This window comes from Rousettus aegyptiacus, unplaced genomic scaffold (genome assembly GCF_014176215.1).
Source record: "Rousettus aegyptiacus isolate mRouAeg1 unplaced genomic scaffold, mRouAeg1.p scaffold_m13_p_4, whole genome shotgun sequence".
In the NCBI taxonomy this organism is placed as follows: Eukaryota; Metazoa; Chordata; class Mammalia; order Chiroptera; family Pteropodidae; genus Rousettus; species Rousettus aegyptiacus.
In genome coordinates, this window is record NW_023416307.1 from 141,743,371 (window position 1) to 141,767,194 (window position 23,824).

General features: G+C 32.8%; 1 protein-coding gene across 3 annotated transcripts in view; it reads left to right on the top strand.

The window, feature by feature from the left end:
• ZCWPW2 (zinc finger CW-type and PWWP domain containing 2) overlaps positions 1 to 23,824 on the top strand; it is a 106,135-nt gene that overhangs the window by 63,376 nt on the left and 18,935 nt on the right. For all 3 annotated transcript variants that reach the window (XM_016149593.2, XM_016149592.2, XM_036219556.1), the window contains exons 4-5: positions 7,996 to 8,110; positions 20,482 to 20,528. In XM_016149593.2, coding sequence (XP_016005079.1) covers positions 7,996 to 8,110; positions 20,482 to 20,528 — 162 coding nt within the window. The remainder of the gene's footprint in view (positions 1 to 7,995; positions 8,111 to 20,481; positions 20,529 to 23,824) is intronic.

The following is a 23,824-nucleotide window of genomic DNA, read 5'->3' on the forward strand; positions in this document are numbered from 1 at the left end:
AGGATGAGAAGAGTGGACTGGAAATGGAGAGGCCAGTGCCTCTGAGAGGGGCAGGCAGGAGCCGCCAGTCAGAGAAGAGATTCTGCCAGACTTAGAAGAGGACGAGTCTGTGCCCTGGGTAGTAGCAGTACCTCAGAGAAGGATAGCAAGTGCACCCAGGGAGATTGAATCCATGCCATCAGGGTTCCCAGCCTCTAAAAAGACTTTTGTCCAGATGTGGTAAAGAAGCTGTTAGACTGCCTGACTTCAAGGGACTGGAACAAAAGTTTTATTCATGGAACCGCTACAGGTTGAAGAGTAATGCTTTGTCCTCGGTCTTCAAGTGCCATATTTTTTTTTTTTGCAATTTATGTTAGGGGTAGCCATCAAAATAACTGAGATTACTCATCGTTGTTAGATGAAGGCTGTCTCATTCAGTTTTGTGTAATGAAAATAAGTTAACATGACTTTGCTTACACATTCAAGTTTGAGGAGTAAAATTATGCAGCTACAACTCCAAGCTATTATATCTTGATTAATTCTCATATGGAACAGCAATCTTAAAATTCAAAGCAATAAAATATATGAATTTCTGCCACATTGCAGATTTCTCTCCACTGGCTCTACTGAGTGGACAAACACTCAAATTTGGCACCCTGTATTAGTATATTGTGGTAGAAACAACCTTATTAGGTGAGTCAAAAGATACTGAGAAGGAATGTTCAACTTCCTGGAAAATGTAAAGATGATATCAAGGCCTTCCATCAGCCAGTAACACTTGATTGAAACAAGATCACATAGGACAGTCATTTACAAACTTTTCAATTTGGGGCATAGCCAGGAATTTTCTCAGATGTGAAATATTATTGTTCCCTGACTAACCATTTGTTTAGTCTCAAACCTCATCCTTACTTCAAATATTTACATGCTTATTCATCTATCAAGAATACATCTGGCGAGGATTAAAGAATTATCTTATTTACACTCAGAAATTCACACAGATTTTTAGACTATATCTTCCTTCTCTCTCCATGATGATTACTTATTTTTCCTTCTACTCCAATTTAATAAAACTGATTGAAAAAACTCAAGTTGCCAAAGTAATATAAAATTAATGAAGGATATGATATTCTCTCTTGGGATCATGGAATTTACTGGAATTTGAAGATGCCCAGACTTTTTTTATAGTCTCATTCAAAGTCATTGACCTTAATACTTGACTTTATAAGCTTTTTGCTCCTTAATAATTTGCTGAAGAGTTAGTTGCCTTGAAAATTTCCTTCTTAAACAAGTACGTTTAAAATCTTGTCTGTGTTTTATTTTGTCTTGGGGTGGGAGATAAGGTGATTTCAAAGTTCTAAAATTATTAGATATATTCAAGTTTTAGTGAAAGACGTGTCTTTAAAACTACAAAATCTGAAGACAGTAATTATTTTCGCAACTCAAACTGAGATACAAGACTATGTTTGCAGGACTTACAAAGGAGGTGCCAAAATTGGCTTGGCACCCCATAACCCTATTTACATAAGGATATAAAAGGTTTGAGGTTGAAAGTACAGAAATTTCATTGGAGAAAAAGATGGTGTACTGTGGCATTTCCCTTACACCTTCTCCCTCCCCATCCTGGAAAAATGAAGGATGGTCATTTTCCCGTATGAGCGATATTTTGAGAGCTTGATGTGTGTACCCTGGAGTGTGAGCAACACGGTGAACGGGGGTCCACCTTCCTCCCGAGAAATCTAGAGTGAGAGTTTCTGGTTATTATGTCTGACAGCAGAGTGAAGAGAGCCAGAGGCTCTGGGAATGACCAGCATTCCCACAGTTTTCTGAAGCAGCGATATAGGCAACATGAAAGAAAGGTCAGGGGTCATTTTAGATGGGTCCCCATCCAAGGCAGCTTCCTGTTCCCACAAATCTAAGCAGAAGATGCAGAAAAATGGTAATGGGGTGGTGGCTGAAAGAAACCATCTTAAAGAAAGACCTTGCTTCTGTCAAGGAAGCCATTTCTAGTGGGGAGGTAACATTCTCCAAAAAACCCACAAAGCACTTCATAATAAAAAAACATTTCAAGCCCAGGAAGCACCAACCCCAGATCGCCATGATAGCAGTCAAGTAAAAACACTTTCTGCAATTTCTTTTCTATTCTTCACATCTAACGCTTTCAATCCCAGAGAACCTAGGGTATGTGGAGAGAGAAGGAGAAGCTTGTAGAGGAAAAGGAGCCTGCGGCCTGAAATATGCTCCAGCTTGTGGAGCACAGAAGCTTTAATTTGAAGTAAAATTTGGAACTGTGTCTCTTAATGCAAGTAGACATTTTAGTTTTTGAATTACGGGCTACTAAATAAGTAACCGTAGGATGTTTTATTATATGAGAGTTATCAGGAAAGTCACGGAGTCTGCTGTAGATACATCCAAGGGTGAAGGAATATCTAGATTCAAGTTGAAAGAGTGTATTTGAATTGCAGTTACTGTTTGCTTGTATTTGAACACTATTTTGAATAGTATTTGGCTTTGAATACTTCTTTGTAAATTTGAAGCTAATTATCTATTTGACTTCTGGCTAAAAAAGTAAATATAAATGTTTTTATGCTTTTAAATAATTTTTTAAAAATGATAGTTGTCCCCTTAGTTTGGGTTTATTCAAAACAATATTGTTTCTTTTGCCAACTTTTTTTCCAAAATCTAAACCTTCAAGTTGAACATCTCTTTAAATAAAAATAATTTAAAATTAAAACAAATAAATAAAATACAATAAAATTTAACTTAATCACAATATTATTCTACAATTAATTTAAACTTGATATTCATTCATTCTTCACAAACTTTATTCTAGTAATTAGTATATAGAATAAATCTATTATGTTTAGTGAAATGCTGAGTCTTTATTTCTTTCTTGTCAGTCCAAAACCTTTTCTTGGCAGATTCCAATTGAAAGATTGTGATAGTGTCTCAAAGAGCTTAGTTTATGAAGGTGATTATAAGTAAACATTTCATTGGTAGCTTGTGCAGAAGAATTTAATTTAAATAAATATGAATCACTTCAACATGTCTTGAAAAATACATGAACTCATTCAACTGAAAGTTTTATTTTTAATCAGAAAAGAAATTTATTGTTAAGGTAGGAAATTGTAGGTTTTTTAAAAAGTCTGTGGAACTACTATTATTATTTAATTGTCCTGGTAGAATTGGTTAATATAATTAGCCAGAGAAAGAAGAAAAAGTGCACATATAGGAAAGGAAAAAGCAAAATTATTATTAGTAGCTGATGATTTACCTAGAAAACCCATAGAACTCAAATGGAAAAACTATTATAAATAAAACTATTATGAAGAATAGAAAACTGAACAATAGAAATTCAGTTATGTTGCAGTTATAAAATTACTATACAGAGGTACCCGGTGTGGAAATATAAAAGGATAAAAGTTCCCAATTATAATAGCAACAAACCATATGTAATATACTGGAGTAAGCTTAAGAAGCATGCGCAAGATCTATATGAATAAAATTTACAGTGGTACTAAGAGACAGAAAATAAAATGTAAATAAATGGAAAGATATAAAACATTTCTTGGTTTGGAAGATTTCATAGAAAGATGTTAATTTCTTCCTATTTTTTTATTTTAATGCATTCTCAATTTTTAAATAGGATTTAAAATAATACAATTTTTAGGAAAATTAAACATAGAAAATGGATTTAGGTCTATAAAATATAAAATTATAATAAAGCTCCATTAGTTAAAGCAGTCTGGTACTAACGGTGATTTCACAGAATAATGGAACACTGTAGAATTCAAAATTAGACTCAAAAGTACTTGGAAATACAGTTAGTGATTAAGGTTGTATTCAAATACTTAAATAAAAGTTGTATTGTTTAATAAATTGTATGGGTACAAATGGTTAGCTACTTTGCAAAAAAATGAGATGGAAGCTGTACCTCATACTACACATCCAAATTAATTTTAGAAGAATGAAAGTTTTAAGTGATCAGAAAAGAAAATACAAATATGCTAAAAGATAAACTATAAACAGGAAATGATTTTTATAACATACAGCAAAAGACTACTACTTTCTTAATACATAAAAATTTCTTATAGATCAATAGGAAAAAGACCAATATCAATATTAATGTAGGACTTGAATAATAATTCCAAAGAAAAGAAAATATAAATGGCTTTTAAAAATATAAAAAATTGATGAATAAGTTCTGGAGATATAATGTATAGCATGGTGACTGTAGTTAACAATATTGTGATATGTACTTGAAAGTTCCTAAGAGAGTAGGTCTTAAATGTTCTCACCACACACACACACACACCCCTGTTATTGATAAAATGCTAACTAAGGTTGATGGAAGTGCTAACTAACCTTATTGAGGTAATTATTTCTCAATATATATGTGTATCAAATCATTATGTTGCACTCTTTAAATTTACAGTTATATGTTAGTTGTATCTCAATAAAACTGGAAATATATATAAAAAAAACTGCTCACAAGTACTGAATTCAAGAAGTAAAAATGATACTTAAAAGGAAATACCATTTTTCCCCTAAAAATATTCAGAAATCTAAAAGTTCGGTAACTGAAGTGTTATCCAGGGTGTGAAGAAACATACTGTTTGTGGCATTGTAAACTGTGACTACCTCATTCAATAATGATTTTGCAGTAGCTTCTAAAATTTAAAATATACATACATTATATCTGGTAATTTAATGTCTGGAATTTATTCTTTAATACACTGTCACATGGACAAAATGATATCTGGACAAAAATTTATTACTGCAGCAGTTTCAAATTGCATAATATTATAAACAACCTAAATGTCCATCGTTAGGGCATTTGTCAAATAAATATGTGATAAATATTCCCTCGATTCTCTCATCCAGCTCCTTGGATTTAAATACTGTGCATATTCATGATCCCTAAGTTTTATCTGCAGTTCAATTCTCTCTCCTGAATTCCCTTACTGAATTGCGACTCAGAATCTCCACCTGGATGTCATAATAGACATCTCATACTCAACATATCAGAATTACTTTTTTCTTTTTAATTACAGTTGACATTGAATATTAGTTTCAGATGTACAGAATAGTGGTAAGACATTTATATAACTTAAGAAATGATATCCCCAATGAGTCTAACACCCACCTTGCACAATGCATAGTTATTACAATATTATTGACTACATATCTTTCCCTCGAATATCACTTCCTTGACAGCCTTTCCTATCTCAGTAGATGGCAAATTTTAGCTTTGTATTTGCTCAGTCCAAAAGCCTTAGAGTCATCATCTCTTTTCCTCACAACCAATTTTCACTTTGTCAGGAAATTCTTTTTGCTTTACTTTCAAATTACATTCAGAAACCTACCACTTTTCACCACAGTGGATGCTACTACCCTGGTCTGCACAGCCATCATTTCTTGCCTGGATTATTGCAATAGCTCGTCGTCCTACATCTATACTTGTCTCTGTATAGTCTGTTCTCGTCAAAGCAACCAGAATGATTATTTTAAAACATGAAATTAAATCAGATGTTATCCTTCTGCTCAGAACTCTGCAATGGTTTCCATTTTCCTCAGAATAAAAGCCAAAGTCCCTCCAATGGCCTAAAAGGACCTCCAAGATCTGGTCCCTGTCAATTTTCTGACATCATTCTATGTTACTTTCCCTCTTCCTCATTCGGCTTCAGCCATCTTGGCTGAGAATATACTTGTGTTCTACCGTATAGCATTTTTCTTTGCTTGAAATGCTCTTTCCTTGGATACGTACAAGGCTACCTCCTTGACTTCCTTCAGGTCTTTGCTGACATGTAACCTTTTTAATGAGATTTACCCTGACCACTTTATTTCTCACATTTTCTTTATTACACAGTACTTATGACCTCTTAGAACATGCTGTGGCCTTATTTGTTATGCTTATTATAGATCATCTGTTTCGCTGGCTAGAATGTAAGCTTTGTCTGTCTTCTTCAAGGATAGATCTCGAGGGTCTAGAATATGTTGAATCAGTAAATAAATGAAGCAATCTTCAAGACAAATTGAAAAACTCAAAGTGTATATTCGTAACATCCTTTAAAAATAAATATATTTATATAAATGATGTAAATGCTTGTGGATGGATACAATATTGCTAGAAGACTGTAAAACAAACAGGTAATAATTAGTGTCTTTTAGGGGAAACAGTACCAGGGATGGATAAGGAGGCATATTCTATACTTTGAGAATGTGCACCTATCACTTCTTTAGTTAAAAAACAAACTAGTTGAAAAATGCAATGCACAGCTGAGCTTAATTCTGGAATTCAAAATTCTTTTGTAAGAGTCTTAACTTTTTGAGTTTCTTAGAGATATTTAATTGTCTTACCACTAGGTGGCACATACTTACCGATAGATTCTTAAAGACCCTCAGACACAGGTTTTTAAAAAAGCTCTTCAGTTACCAAACTCACCAAAGTTTACTTTAGCTATATATTGTATTTGTTTTTTCTAAGAAATTTTCTTAACTTCAGTCATTCTATCATTCTTAGCATCATTATAGCATTTGAGTTGCAGAAATGGCTTAAATCTGCAAATACTTTCTAGCTTAGATATCCTTATGTTCAGGTAAATTTTCTAATGTTTATTGAATCATATCTGCCTATCTTTTTGTCTTTTTTCCTATGAAATAGCTTAATGAATGGAATTTAAAGATTCTGTGCATAAAAGTAGACTTGTTTGATTATATCGTTTCGCTGCTTTTATACCAAAATAAATCAGTGATTAGGACCACATGTAATTTAACAATCATGTCCTGAATGCTAATATAATATGCAGAGATTAGACAAATGGATACTGTGAAGGATACAAAAATGAAATATTATTTATTGCCTCTGTCTTCAGGGACCTTTCATTTTATGGGTGGGGACAGTCATGAATGCAAATAACTATATACAAGTCAGAATGTAGTAAATAATTAAATTAAAATATAAAGTGTAATGAGAACCAGATAGTTCATATTAATTTGGGGACTCCAAGAATAAGGTGGTTTTTGAGAAGTGTTTTAAATATATAGTTTCATTCCCTGAATGAATTGAATATTAGTGTTATATAGATTTACATTTCTGGATAAAGGGCAAATTATACATCTGAGATAAAGATATGATCATCATATGCAAGTGGTAAGTGTGAATTGATAGAATAAACATCTCTATTCTTTTTAGTGATAAACTTTTTGAAAAAAGAAAATAGTGGTATGCGTTTATAAATTGTACCGTTTAAAAGTACTAGTAAAACCTTTTTAGAGCAAGTTCTAAAACAACATTGGTCTAGATAATTCTTATAGCCATTTTTAACCTAAAGATTCTTTGATTCTGATTTTCTTTTTCAAAATACATTTTTTTAAAAAAACCTAACAATTTAGAGAAAGTGCTATATTCAAGCAGAATAATATTGATTGAGTGCTTTCTATTCCAGAAAATTGTCATCTGTTATTTCGTTTAGACTCATGAAAACTTTTGGAGTTTGTACTCCTATCTACATTGTATAGATGAAGAAATTGAGGCACAGAAAGTTTAAGGAACTTGTATGAGTATTTTGACTGTCAGCCATAACTCTAAAATTAGATATGATTTGAATGAATTTCCTTACAATAAGAAACTTGGCTTTTCAATTTCTACTACTTCAGTATCATTGCTATGTTACTAAAAAGGGACTCAACATTATTCTAATGTATTAATGTTGACTACTTTGTTACATTAGTAGTCTTAACTTTTTATAACTTTGTAAGTATGATCTGAATCATATTAAAATATTATCTTAGTCAAGAATCTGTCTGACCTTATGGCTATTAATATGCAAAATTTCGACAACTTCGCTAAATTCTAAAATAATAATGCAATAATAATCAGATACTAAAGTCTAAGTAATATATTGTACAATGTTTAAATTAAATTTAGTTACAGCTCAGCAGCTAAATCAAGTGAATGTTAAAACAACATTATATATTTATAATGTATCCTATTATTTTTCTGTGTTTCTTTAGCCAGAAAAATGTAAGAATAAAAAGAAGTGGTATAAAAGTGCACTACAAGAAGCATACCTACTTTATGGATACTCTCCTGAGCAAAGACTGGAAATGTGCTACCTATCAAAAGAGGGTATATGATTTTTTAACTTTTCATCACCCCAAAATACGAATTTATTCAGATGTGTGCTTTCTAAAATACGCTTGCAATTTTAAAAATCTTTCTCTTCATGTCCACTGATAAATCAATTTTGTATAGATTTACAGTATATATTTTACTCACTGAAACTATTTTTGATTGCTACACATGCACTCTATTTAAATGCAGGGGTTTTAATTTGCACTTCTGCCTTCTTCTGTGCTCTTAGATTATCTACATAGGTCTTCTTGTGTATTTCAAAGCATGTATTTCAAAAATTAGAAGCCACAGCTTAAAAATGTATTCCTGGGGTGAAACTTTCACTTGAATACACTCTTATTTCAGAATAAGCATTTCTCAAAATGTTTGATTTTTAAATAAATTTAAGGCAGAGATAAAAGATAATCTTCAACTTTCTTTTTAATTAGATGAAACAATATGAGAATATCTCAGATCACTTTCAAAGAAAGTTCTCTTGGGTCATAAATATTATGGTTTACAGACAGCTTTTTAAATGAATTCATTATAAGGATTATAGTAGGTATAACATTTTTACACTAAAAACGATTATCACATAAGAATGATGATTTTTCAATAAATATGTTTTTATGATCACTGCTTAGTGATCATAATAATTTTCTATCTTATGAAGGCCCTTTCATTTAACACTTTAAGTTCTAAAACAGATTACTCTGTAGGATGATCTGACCTTTGCTGCTGACCGAATTTAAGTAACAGTAATGTTTTTTTTCTTACCTATGGAAAGTTTAATGTATTTTAAACTGATCAATTATTAATTTAAAAATAATTAAAAACCTATATGTGAAAACATTTTATTTCAGAAAGAAGTTTAAATATTAACCTAACTACCTAAATTTAGATTGTAAAGCAAGAAGTAGATTTGAAAAGAGTAGTAAACAGTTTACTCTGAGACCGGGAAAGGAGACATTTATTACCACAAATGCAGTTTTATTCCTTGTGTTAAAAATATAATGTCTTCATTATCAGCAGTTAGGGTTGAACTCCCTTTGTTGTCACAAATACACATTTCTCTGTGTAACCAAAATAAACTTTGAAATCTTTAGTTCTTTTAAACATTGATACTTTGAGGTAATATAGTCATTTACTTTTTAAAGTTATACTGCAGCCATTTCACATGAGCAGGGGACCCATTCTCCATAAGTTATTGAACTATGCCTTTGCCATTGTTTTGTGTGCCAGGTATTTATGTCTGGGTCCTTGGCATGCTGGACTGTCAAGAGACTCTGGAGAAGGGTTCTTTCTCATTAGTTTTGCAGCAGCAGACCATTTTCTTGTGGCAAGTCTGGTGATTTTTACATGCACAATTTGATGTAATTCAGCCTAATTATTGAGAGCCTTATGCCTAAAGACTTTCATTTTCTCTGAAGTAGCCAAAATGGATGGGAGCGAAGAGGCCTTCAGGAGTTCAGTCTTTGCCTTAGCAGTCTCACTCTCTTCATAGGCCCTCTTCACTATCTCCAAAATAGATAATTTAATCCTGTGTTTGCTTAGCTTCCAAAATGAATTCTAGTATGAATTCAGCTTTTTACTGTGTTCAAAGTAGTTTTGAGAGATAATTAGTCATTATTCAGATATTCTACAATTTAGAGGTAAACCATTTATTTCATCACAGCAACTTGGAGGATTTCTTTACTCCCAAATTTCTTCCAACCTAGAAATAAGTGCTACTAATTTTTTTGGCCTCAATTCTTCCTACCCGGCATAACTTGGCATACTATTATGTTTGATGCAACTCTTTGTTGAAATCTGTAGGGTCAGTAAAAGATATGTAGCTATCAACAAAGTCATACTCTAACAAATTTTAATCCTGTCTACATGATTTGGTTGTCCTGTTTTCATTGTATTAACTATTTACGCCATACGAGTGATTTTTCTGCTGAGGATAGAAAGCTTTTTCTTATATAGGAACATTTATTAAAATTGTATTTTCGAATAGTCTCTTCATAATTCAGCTTTAGGGTTTTGTATTATTTTTAGGGTTAATATTTTCTTGCATGCTATAAATTTTAGAGTGAATATCCATTCCTGCCTTTTTTTCAGAATTACTTTTTTAAAAATAGACTATTTTTTTAGAGCAGTTTCAAGTTCACAGCAAAACTAAGCGGAAGCACAGATTCCCACATGCTCCCCTTCCACACCCAACCTCCACTACTGTCAGCATCCCATATCACTGGGGTTTTGTTACTGCATTGAATCTGTAGTTCAAGTTGGGAAGGACTGACATCTTGACAGTATTGAGGCTTTCCTATCCATGAACATAGAATATATCTATCTTTATTTAGTTCTTTGATTTTGTTCATTAGAATTTTTAGTTTTCTTCATATAGATCTTGTTTCTACATTGTTAGAGTTATGCCTAATTATTTCATTTTTAGGTATGTTAATGTAAATGGTAATGTGTTTTTAATCTCAATTTCTCCTTGTTCATCACTGGTAAAATAGAAAGTGATTGACTTTTATGTATTAACCTTGTACCCTTATCTTTGCTATAATTGCTTATTTGTTCCAGGAATATTCTCTCTTTTTTCGATTTTTCGATTTTCTATATAGATGATCATCTGTGAACAAAGTCAGTTTTATTTCATTTTTTCCACTGTGTAACTTTCCTTTTCTTTTCCTGTCTTACTGCATTAGCTAGGAGTAATAGCACAATATTGAAAGAGTAGTGAGAGGAAGCATCCTTGACTTATTCCTGATCTTAGTGCGAAATCTTCAAGTTTCTTACCGTTAAGTATGATGTTAACTATAGAGATTTTTTGTAGATTTTCTTTATCAAGTTTAAGAAATTTCACTCTATTTCTAGTTTGCTTAGAGTTTTTATCATGAATGAGTGTTGGATTTTTTTCAAGTGCTTTATCTGCATTTATTAATATGATCATGTGACTTTTCTTCTTTAGCCTATTGATTTTGACTGTTGAACCAGCCTTGTATACCTGGGATAAATCTCATTCGACTATGATGTGTAATTCTTTTTATTGTTAGATTTGATTTGCTAATATTTTGTTGAGAATTTTGCATCTATGTTCATGAGAAGTTTTGGTCTATAGTTTTCCTGAAATGTCTTTATTTGGTTTTGGAATTAGGATAATGCTGGCCTCATTGAATGCATTAGGAAGTATTCCCTTTGCTTCTGTCTTCTGGAAGAGTTTGTAGAGAATTGCTCTAATTTCTTCCTTAAATATTTTGTAGAATTTACCATAATGCTTTAGCATAATGCTTTCTGTTTAGAAGGTTATTATACTGATTCAATTTTTAAAATAGATATTGGCCTCTTCAGATTGTTCTTGTGAGATCTTTGGCACATTGTGTCTTTTGAGGAATTGGTCCATTTTATATTGGTTATCAACTTTGTAGGCATTGAGTTACTAATAGCATTTCTTTTTTATTCTTTTAATGTCCATGGAATCAATAGTTATTTCTTCACTGTCATTTTTAATATTAGTATAACTTAGGTTTTCTTTCTTTTTTCTTTATCTAGCTAGATAGCCTTATCAATTTTACTGATAGTTTCAAAGAAATTACTTTGGTCTTGTTTATTTTCTCTATTGATTTCCTGTTTTTAATTGCATTGGTTTCTGCTCTAATTTTTATTTATTTTCTGGTGTTTACTTCAGATTTAACTTGCTCTTCTTTTTCTAATTTCCTAAGGTGGAAGCTGAGATTATTAATTTTTAGATCTTTGTTCTTTCATAGTATATATTCAATTTTATAAATTCTCCTCTAAACACTGCTCTTGCTGTATCTCACAAGTTTTTGTAAGCTGTATTTTCATTTTTTATTAAATTCAAAATATTTTTGATTTCTAGTTGAATTCCATGGTACTCTAAGAGCAGACTATTGTATAGTATCTATTTTTATAGGTGTGTTTTATGTCCCAGAATATAGTCTGTCTTGGTGAATATTCCACGTGAGCTTGAGAAGAATGTGTGTTCTGATATTGTTGAATAAAATAGTCTGTAGATGTCAATTATGTCCAATTGGTTGATGGTGTTGAGTTCAACTATGTCCTTACTGATTTTCCGCTTACTGTAACTGTTCATTTCTGGTAGAAGGATATTAAAGCCTCCGGTTATAATAGTGGATTCATCTGTTTCTCTTTAAGTTCTATCAATTTTGCCTCTCATATTTTGACACTCTTCTGTTAGAACATTCATGTTAATGATCATTATGTCTTCTTGGACTATTGACCATTTTATCATTATGGAATGCTCCTCTTTATTTCCTGATAACTTCCCTTCCTCTGAAGTCTGCTATGTCTGAAATTAATATAGCAACTTCTGTTTTCTTTTCATTAGCGTTAACATGGTATATTTTTCTCTGTCCCTTTACTTTTAACCTATATTAAAGTGAGTTTTTGTAGACAATATATAATTAGGTTCCATTTGTTGATTCACGCTGACAGTCTCTGTCTTAATTTGGTGTATTTAGACCATTGTCATTTAAAGCAATTATTAGTATAGTTGAAGTAATAACTATCATATTTGTTGTTTCCTATTTGTTTCCCTTGTTCTTCATTTCTATTTTTTTATTCCACTCTTTCTCCCTTCTGTGGTTTTAATTGAACATTTTATATAATTCTATTATCTTTCCTTTCTTAGAACATCAATTTTACTTTCTTTTTTACATTTTCAAGTAGTTTTTCCCAGAGTTTAGAAAATTCATTTACAAGTTATCTAAGCTCCCTTTCAAATAACACCATACTGCTCCATGAGTAATGCATATACCTCAGAATAACAAAATTTTCCTAATTCATCTTTCCATCCCTTGTATCATTGTTATCATTCCTTCTCTATATATGTATATGAATATATTGTTGCTATTATTTTGAACAAATTATTTTCTGTTAGATACTTTAAGAACATGAAAAATTAAAGTTTTTTGTTTTACCTTCACTTAGTCATTCTCTAATCTCTTCTTACTTAGATTTGAATTTCTGACCTGTATCATTTTCCTTCTCTCTTTTAACATTTGTTGCAAAGCAGGTCTATTGGCAATAAATTGCTTTATTTTTCTTTGTCTGATAAAGTGTATATTCCTTTACTTTTGATGGATAATTCAACAGGGTACAGAATTCTAATTTGGTGATTTTTCCCTTCTCAGTACTTTAAATATTTCACTCCATTCTCCTCTTGCTTGCATGGTTTCTGAGGACAATTTGGATGAAATTCTTTTCTTTGCTGCTCTATAGGTAAGGTATTTTTCCTCTGTCTTCTATTAAGATTTTTTTTTCTCTTTGATTGTCTGTAGTTTAAATATAATGTGCCTAAGTATATTTTTATTGGCATTTATCATTCTTGGTATTCTCTGAGTTTCCTGGATCTATGGTTTAATATCTGAGATTAATTTTGGCAAAGTTCTCGGTTATTATTGCTTCAAATATTCTTCTGTTTCCTTCTCTCTTCCTTTTGGTATTCCTATTATACATATGTTACATTTCTGTAGTCGTACCATACATCTTGGATATTCTAGTTTATTTTTTTTCAGTCTTTTTCTCTTTGCTTTTTAGTTTTAGAAACTTCTAGTGATATATCCTCAAGCTCAGAGATTCTTTTCTCATCTGTGTCCGGTCTACCGATAAGCTCATCAAAGGCATTCTTCATTTTTGTTATCGTGTTTTGATCTCTAGTGTTTCTTTTTTATCATGTCTTAGAATTTCCATCTCTTTACTTACATTAGCCATCTGTTCTTGTGTGTGGTCTGCTTATAACATTAGAGCCCTCAGTATAGTAATGATAATTGTTTTAAATTCACTATTTGATAATTCCAATATTTCTGACTTACCTGTATCTGCTTTTGATGCTTACTCTGTCACTTTAAGCTGTTTTTTTTGTTTTTCTTTGTCTTCAGTATGCCTTACAAGTTTTGGCGGAAAGGTGAACATGATGTACTAGGCAAAAGGAACTGTATAGTAAATAGTCCTTTAGTAATGTAGTGGTAAGGTGTGTAGAGAAGGAGAGATATTCTATAGTCTGGTGATTAGGTCTCAGTCCTGATCTTTGAACTTCACAACTACTTCTCTCTCTCTCTTTCTCTCTCTCTCTGTCTCTCTCTCTCTCTCTTATTGCTCCCTTAGGTAGTAAAGGATGACTAAAGGGGGCTGGGGTTGTGTGTTTCCTTTCACTCACAGAAGACGACTAGAGCAGGCTAGATTTGGGTATTTCCTTTCACCCAGGTTGGTTAGGCTTTGAAAAAACCACAATAGGTTAGATACAAGTAAAATAGTTTATCTTGAGAAAAACCAAATGCTCTGGCATATTTCAAATGTTTGTTTGTTTATTTGTTTGTTTGTTTGTTTGTTTTCTCCTACTGCCTGAAGTAAAAGGGGATTTTCCTCTAGTCTTTAGTGTGAGAGCCTGATTGAACTCCTGGAGGTAAACCCACAAAAATTCATCTCCTTACCCCATGACTGGATTCTGCTAGAATTTTATCTCTCAGGCTTGTTCACACTGAGGCTCCAGAAATTCATCAGTTACACTAGTGTGTTCCTACTCCAGCACCGGTTCTTCTGGGGGTTTCTGCTTATGGAAGTTTTAATTCTTTGTATTCTCCCATCTGTCCCTCCAAATTTTGGGGCAGTGGTTTTCCCTGTGACCATACTTCTTAGCAGGATCTAAGAAGAGTTATTGATTTTCAGTTTGTTTAACTTTTATTTGTTGTTAAGGCAGAGTGGTGACTTCTAAGCTCCTTAAATGCCAGACTGGAAACTAGACCATCCTCCATCTTTTTAAGAAAATGCTCTTAGCCGTCACTTTTAAAGAAGCATATACTGATGGTTTTTATGAGGAGGCCATGAATGAACAGGCTTTAAAAAAATTATTTCAAGAAGAGAATTTGATTCATGATAATATTAGTACTCCTTTCTAATATAGTTGTAAATAAAATAAAATTTAACATCCTAATGTGTCATGAAGCATAACCACCTCTACTCCTTTAGAGCGTTTTCATTTTCTACCTACAGTTCCTTTTTTACACTTTAAAAATGTGATGTGGATATAGCTCTGAAGAGGAATAAAGGCCCTTTTAATTATCCAAATCTACATTTCCTGTTAACTGCTTTTCACTCTGTATGTGAGGGTCCCTACATGCAGAGATTTCTGAAAGGAGGAAATTAAACCTTTCTCACTAGGGAAAATTTGGCCCTTAGAAAGTGGTTGGTGTTGCTGAAGTTGAACACGGATCTACTGTTGTTAATAGAGTAATCACTAGTAATTGTAATATTTTAAAGTATTACATCAGAATTTTCCTTCAGCATTTGAAAATCAGGTTGTTGATACTCCCCAAAACACTCCCTTGTATTATTGGGAGATGGTTCTGCAAGTTTTGATTACAAAATGTCCTTTGAATAACAGTTTGGATATTTCTGTTCCCAATTAATCTCCCTACTGAAAATTTTACATAAGAATGGCATACATTTTGAGGAGAAGCATAACAAATTTCTGTTTTCATTGACTCAGCATACAATCGGGGTCTATTAAATCCATCTTAATTTTTTAGTTTTTTTGCATGCAGTTTTAACTATTTGTAATGATTAATACTTCATGACTTATTGTTATAAGAGATCTTGTTTTTTAAAAATAAGGAGAAAAAAATTAGTACAATAAAATTTATTCTATCTTGTAATTACTATCAGGTTCTACTGGGCCCTTTTATGCATCTAAAATATATCATGGGATTTCAATTCTCTTATTTTTTTCCTATATCTTGAAGTATTTTGCTGTTTTCTCATTACTTATCAGTTGTTCCCAATATGTTAAAAAGATGAAAATATTTATTTATTTATTTAAATGCTGAATGATGGAATTGCTTAAAAAGATGATCCAATAGTGAATTATATCCTGACTAAACTATTTTTCCTGGTATTCCAAGGGTTAAGAATTTCTCTTCTTTTCTCACTCTCTCTCATGCACGCACTAACCAAAATGTCTTTATTAGCTAAAATGAAAGACAACTTTGTTGTTTAACTATTATCTGCCAGACATTGTTTTGGAAGCTTTATTCACATAGATTATATTATTTAAATCTTGCAACATACCAATAAGGTAATAATTATTACTACTGGTTTATCAATAAAGAAACTGAAATTCTAAGAGAGCAGTTTATGTGTATCCAGCCAATTGTTGGTATAAATATAATAACCTGCACCTCTAGATTTCTATGTTTTATGCATATATATATGTATGTATATATATTTATATATATTATTTAAATCTATATGTATGTGTATATATATATATATGCATATACATATGTTTATGTATATATGTATATTTATGCATAAATATACATACATGTATGCGTGCATATATTTAATTGCAAAATTTGCTTTTAGATAACAAGCATTTACTTACTCTTATATTCATGGTATTTATTTTTTGTTTATTTTACATATTCATTGTGAATTTTAGCTCTAGATTTCTATGTATTTTTCTTTAACATTAAATATAACCCTAAAACTTTATTGTTAACATCCATAGCTTGTTCTGTCTTTCATTACCACAATATTAATGTTTTTAAAATGTATTTATGAATAAATATTTTTATATAACCTATTTGGCTATAGGATTCTAGATTAAACATTTTTTTAATCCACCAGATGCCAATAATTTTTACAAATACACATATACATACATGTGCACAAACACACACATAATTTTACATGTGTCAAAGTAGTGTCTTGAAATAATTTTTTGTATTCTATTTGGTTACTAATTATTCTGGTTTTAGGAGCAGTAGAATAAGTAAAGGCACTGATAGTTCTCATTCTTGTTGAGTCTTTCTCTGAGGTACTGTTGGCAACTCAGAGGTCCCAAATGGAGACAGCAGACATCTTGGAAAGATTGGGGACTTTTAGTCAGATGAGTCTGGCCCTACTGTATGACCTTAACCAGGTATCTAACTTAGCCTCAACTTCTTTAACTGTGAGGTGAGGATGAACCATATACCTCGCAAGATTCTCATGAAGATTAAATAAAATAATGGCTAAATGTCTGGCATCTAGTAGATGTACAAGTAGAAGTAGCCTGAATTTATATTTTTAAATTCTACATATGAGTGAAGTTATATGGTATTTTGTCTCCTCTGTCTGACTTGTTTTTACCCAGCATAGTACCCTCTAGGACCATCCATGTTGTTGCAAATAGGAAGATTTTATTGTTTTATAGTTGAGTAATATTCCACATGTACCACCTCTTCTTTATCCATTTGTTTATTGATGAACACTTAGGTTGCTTCTGTAGCTTGGCTATTGTAAAGAATGCTGTCATGAATGGAGGGATGCATATGTTTTTTTTATTTTAGTGTTTTGGGTTTCTTCAGATAAATACACAGAAGTGAAATTGCTCGATCCTTCTTTGTCTCTTGTTATAGCCTTTGTTTTAAAGTCTATTTTGTCTGATATAAGTATTGCTACCCCAGCTTTTCTTTTTTTTTCGTTTCTATTTTCATGAAATATCTTTTTCCATCCCTTTATTTTCAGTCTCTGTGTGTCTTTTGATCTGAAGTGGGTCTCTTATAGACAGCGTATGTATGTTTTCTTATCCATTCAGCCACCCTCTCTCTTTTGATTGAAGCATTTAATCCATTTAAAGTTAAAGTAATTGATAGGCATGTAGTTATTGCTATTTTATTATTTATATTTTTAATCTTTTTTTTTTTTTTAAAGCAGTCCCTTTAACATTTTTTTTGTAGTACTGCCTTGGTGGTGATGAACTCCTTTACGTTTTTTATATCTGGGAAACTCTTTATCCATCCTTTGATTCTAAATGATAGCCTTGCTAGGTAGAGTAATCTTGATTATAGGTCCTTGCTTTTCATCACTTTGACTATTTTATAACAATCACATCTGGCCTCAATAGTTTCCGTTGAGAAATCTGCTTTCTTGTAGGTAACTAACAGCTTTCCTCTTTTGCTTTTAAGATTCTCTCATTGTCTTTAACCTTTGGCATTTTAATTACGATATGTCTTGGCTTCTTTGGGTTCATCTTGTTTGGGACTCTGAGTTTTCCGGACTTATATGTTTATTTTCTTCACCGCATTAGGGAAGATTTCCATCATAATTTTTTCAAATAGGTTTTGAATTCCCTGCTCTCTATCTTCTCCCTCTGGTACCCCTATGATGGAAATGTTAGTATGCTTGATGTTGTCCCAGAGGCCCCTTAAACTATCCTCATTTTTTAAAATTCTTTTTGCTTTTTGCTATTCTGATCGGGTGTTTTCTGCCGCCTTGTGTTCCAAATCTCTGGTTTCATCTTCTGCTCCATCTAATCTGCTGTGGATTTCCTCTAATGTATTCTTCATTTCAGTTATTGTAGTCTTCATTTCTAACTAGTTCCTATTTCTTTTCTATCTTTATTTTTATGTTTTCTGTTTCTTTGTTAATATTCTCCCTGAGTTCATCTACTCTTCTCCTAAGTTCACTAAGCATTCTTGAACTGCATGTGACATATTATCTCCATTTCGTTTAGCTCTTTTTCTGGAATTTTGTTCTGTTCTTTCATTTGGGACATGTTTCTTCATCTCCTCATCATGGTTGACTCCCTGTGTTTGTTTCTATGTATTAGGTAGATCTGCTACATCTCTTTATTTTGGTAGAGTGGCCTTATATAGCAGGTGGGGCTTAGTGGTGCAGTCTCCCTGGTCACCTGAGTTGAGTGCTCCAGGTGTGTCTCTTGTGTGGGTTGTATGTGCCCTCCTGTTGTTGTTGAGTCTTGATTGGTGTTGGCACATCAATGGGAGAGAGTGATCCTCAGGTTGACTGCTGTTAGGGATTGCCATGACTATAGTGGAGAAGCTGTGTGCCAGGGCTGATCCCACAGAGCAGGATTCACTTTAGCAGGGCTCTGGTGCCTGCATAGTCTGTTCTTTGGGTATGTCATTTGTGAAAGTCGTTGGGTGATGCTCTGTTGTAGTCTGAAGCTGGCCACAGGATATGTTGGTTTTGAGCCTCTTGGGAGAAGCTCCAGTACAGGCCAAGTCCAGCCACTGCCTGCGTCCTGCCTATAGCCACCTAGTATGAGCTACAGAGTGATCTGCAGATGGTTGCAACTTGTGCCGGGCTTGGAGGCACCTGGGAGAGACTACGCTGCAAACTGAGACTGGCTACCACTAGGCTTGGGGCCACTTAGCAAGAGGTACATGCTGAGGGTCACACGGAGGCCAGATACTGCTTGTTTGTGGTTTATGAACCTTTAAGAGATTTTAGGAAAGGCCACAGCTCAATACAAGACATACTGTTTGTATAGAAAAGCCACTGGAAGTTTAGGTGGGCCCACAAGTTGGGTGGGGTGGTGTCTCAGGGACTTAACAGTCCCAGATAATGGAGATGCAGCCTGGGTGCCCACCTATGTCTGCAAGGTGGGTGAGGGCAGGGCTCAACAAAGGAATAATGGCTTCTGCCAGCACTTCTGTCTGGGAGAAAACTGCCCCTCCAGCTCTAACCCTGAAGCCAGACATTTCATTTCCCCACCATGTATACCTGGTGCTTTTCAAGCTGCTGCCCCAGTGCTGGAACTCAGAATGAGCAAGTCATCAGTGAGTTAATTCTTGCATGGGCCCTTTAAGAGGAGTGCCTGGGACTCCAGCAGCCCTCCGTCTCACTCAGCCACAATTCCAGCTGGTTTTCACAGCCAGAAATTATGGGGACTTCTTTTGCCCTCACTGGAGTCTTGGGCTGGGGAGTCTAATGTAGGGCTGGCACCCCTTGCTCCTCAGGGGAGGACTTCCATAGCTAAGATATCCTCCCGTTTCTTAACTGCCACATCACGGGTGCGGGACCAACCTATTCCATGTCTCCACCCCTAAGACCAGTTTCACAATGTGACTGTCTCGCTATATCCTTAGTTATAGGACTTTTGTTCAGCTCATTTGCTGGACATTCTCAATGATGGTTGTTCTGTAGTATAGTTATGATTTTGATGTGACTGTTGGGAAGAGTAGGGCACAGTGTTTACCTTCTCTGCCATCTTGGCCAGAAGTTGAGGTAGCTGGGATTTAATTCCAGATCCTGTATACTCCAGAGAACATGAGCCAACCAGAATCTAGAAATAAGATACACTTGAGGCTAGAGTATGTCCAGCTAACCAATCAGATTTAAGGAAGGAGTTTTGTTAAATAATATACTAATCCTTCACATTATTATTACTACTTTTGTATTACTTTGTTCCAGTCAATTCTGGTTAGCTGAGTTTATTAGCATTTTGATCAAAAGAAGCACTGAAAACATATCACAGTATGAAAAAACAGGAAATTTTAATTGTGTAGATTTTCATTTATTTGAACAGGAGTGTAGGTACTTTTTTGAAGCAGTTATACTTTATTATCTTACAGATAAATCCAAAACAGATGGCAGAGTTGCAGTGGTGGCCAAGAAAAGGGTAAGATCATGTTTATGATACAAAGTATACAAACATCTAATTCTATTTGATTAATGCTATTTTCAAAAGAAAATTAAATGAATATTTAAAGCTGAAATAACATATAATCATTTTTTCATATAAATGTTATTTGAGTATATGTTTCCTTTTTTAGATTGACACTAGAAATCTAATATTGACAATATTTTTAACAGGACCATTGAAAAAGAGAAATATGCTTAAATTCTTCTGGACAAATAAGACATTGGTGTCATAAGAAAAAGACTTGTGATTGAAAGGAAAGCCTATACTTGTGGTATTTCCTGTGCTGAATGGTGGGGTTGGTGCAGGTGCATCCAGGGAAGGTAGGATGTAACCTAGGGGAACAGAAAATGACGTTGGGCATGAACCTATAGAAGAATAGGCAATGAAGTGGGCATTATTTTTGTATTTAGAATATGTATATTTTACGAGTTCTTTTAAAATCAGTTTTTGTTTTATCCTTTTGCTTTTTGGCTTTTCACTGGCTAAATAATGTTGATGAACCTTTGCAGAGAGGAATTCAATATTATAAATGACTATGTTGCCCTTTAAAAAAGAAAAGAAATGGGAATTGTGTGTATGCCTGAAAATTTGGGAAGGAATATGTAATGTAGTTCAAGATTGTTAATGTGGGTGGAATTATTACAGTCTCTTATAAAGGATATTTAGAATCAAAAATGATAAAGACAGTAATAACTAACATCATGATATATTGCTTTATTTTTACCAGTGATTCTCAAGAAAGGCAGTTCTTTTCTAGGACAGTGCTATTCAGTGTGGTCCATGGACCAGAGTTGGTCTGTGAACTATTTATTTTTGGTCTGCAACAAAATGGGAACAAAAAAAATGAGAGTAACTGTTTAGAGACTTGTTTAGTAATTTGACATAATTTTTGTCTTTTGAATGTAATAGTAAAATGGAACTTGTATTTTGTGTGTCTTTCTTATGTCATTATTTTTCCTAGTGGCTTTTTTGGCAATTTTTTAAAAGCTTACATTTAAAGCATATTAGAGGGGACAACTGGTCCTTTACCACAGGTAGTTTGCGAGACATTGCCCTCTGGGATGTGTTAGGAATTCGTGAAAATGTTTTGGGTTATAGTAATTTGGGTGACTATCAGGAATCTTGGGGAGCAAAGGTTAAGGATACCATATATCTTGCAATGCATGGAACAAACTATATAACAAGAACTGCTACTGGGCTCAATGAATTACAAATATCTTTGTACAGTGACATAATACAAAATAATTCAGAAACACATTAGATAAAAAGCCAAAGAATTTAGAAGGCAGAAGGAAGCTGAAATGAAATAAATGTACTGTCCTTAAAGTTTTTGAATAACTTACTTATTCTCTACTCAACATATTTTAACATTTTCAATGACATATTTAGCTATAAAAGGTAGAAGTACAATTACTGAGAGCTCTAACTTATAAGCCTCTGCCATTCTTATAGTCCCTCTCCTTCAGCTCTTCATCCATATGGCTACCTGTTAAGATAGATGTGAGTAGGATAGGTGCACCTGCCTGACCTATGTCTCTGCTCAGTAACAACAGTCTGAATGAAAGAGACTAAGTCACACCAATTTCTTCGAATCCCACTTGATTATTTTTTATTTGTTAAAAAAAGAAGATCTAGATTGCTCTCAGCCCCTTCCCGTTCTAATAATTCATGGATAGATATGCATATATATGCATATATATATAATATTTATAACAGCTCAGTAAGTATTTTCACAAGTCAAAAGTCTTGCGCAGACCAGAGTAAATATCTGAGTCAGTTAGCCAGAAAAAATAATTAATTAATTAATTAGTTAATTAAAAAAGAGTAAAAACAGTGTGTCAGAAAGTTGGGTGGAATAGCTGATAGTGTTGCCTACTATTAATTCTGAAAATTATTTGAATATATATAACAGTAAATTGTGGATAGAATACAAACTTATCAGTGAGCTTGATCTGCCTTCAAGAGCTAGTTGTGCTACGTAGTTGTGTGACCTTAGGCAAATTAACACCCCTGCACCTCATTGAATTAATCTCTGTATTGGGAGCAATAATAATTACCTTGTATGATTGTTATAAAGGTTAATATGAAAAGCAATTATAATAGCATATAGTTGCTATATTTTAGTTGGTGCTTGTGTAATAAATGCCAGTACTTTTCCCCCAATTTCTCAGAAAGATAGGAAATAAGGATTTAAGAACACTTAAAAATTCTCAGACATGTAATAGTATCATAGTTCTATTAGGTAGTTAAGATTAAAGTCTTTTTTTTTAGGTGGATCCCATATTTTAATCACATTTTTTTTTCAAAATAACAGCATTGTATTTGAAGGATAGAATTTTTAAAATCATCCATAATCTGTCACATTAATTAAACCAATTTTTATTAATTTGATGCATTTGTTTAATGTTATTTTTTGTGTGTATCTTTAGAGATGTATGTTTATATAAAACATGTATAAGTATGTATACTTTATTAGCATAAATGGAATGAATTTAAACTCTCCTTTTTCACTTAATAAACATTTTATCGACATCTTCTCAAGTCAAAGATCTGCAGTGGTTGCAGAGCATTTTATTTTATGGAAATGTCTTAACTTATTGAACTATCTTGTGGACATTTAGGTTGATTTAATTTGCAAAATTACAAATAAAAAGGCAGCAATATCATTGTACATAGATCTCTATAAATGTTTGTATAAATATTTCTATAGGAAAAATTACCAGAGGTAGGCTTGCTGGTTCAAAGAATAAGCACATTTAAAATTTTATCTCTTTGCTGAACATCCTCCACCAAAAAAAATCTCCCAACATTGTACAAATTACAGTCTCATCATTAATTAAAGGAAATGTCTAGACTGCTTTAGCCTGCCAGTTCTAGCCATTTAACAGTCTTTTCTCTTTCAAAGTTAATACTTTGTCAATATGTTACAAACATTTTTTTTTAGTTCCTTTTAAATTTTTGTAGTCCTTTGGCTGTACTTATATAGTAAAACTTTTCTTTGGGAGCTTCAGAGCTTTTGTAACATGCTTTAAATTACTACTCTTTTGTTAAAACAAAATATGTTATGATTCACTTAACCATTCTCCTGTTGTTTCTCATAATACGTCTATGAAAAAACTGAAGCAAAGTAAGTAAAAAAGACAAGTCAGGTGATAGAGCCAGGATTGTCTCTGTTCATTTTGCTTTAATTTTTTTAATTTAGAATTTTACATATTTCTAAGTAAGGCTATCCCAACTATTTGTTACTAATGGGAAAAGGACCTCTTTTTCAT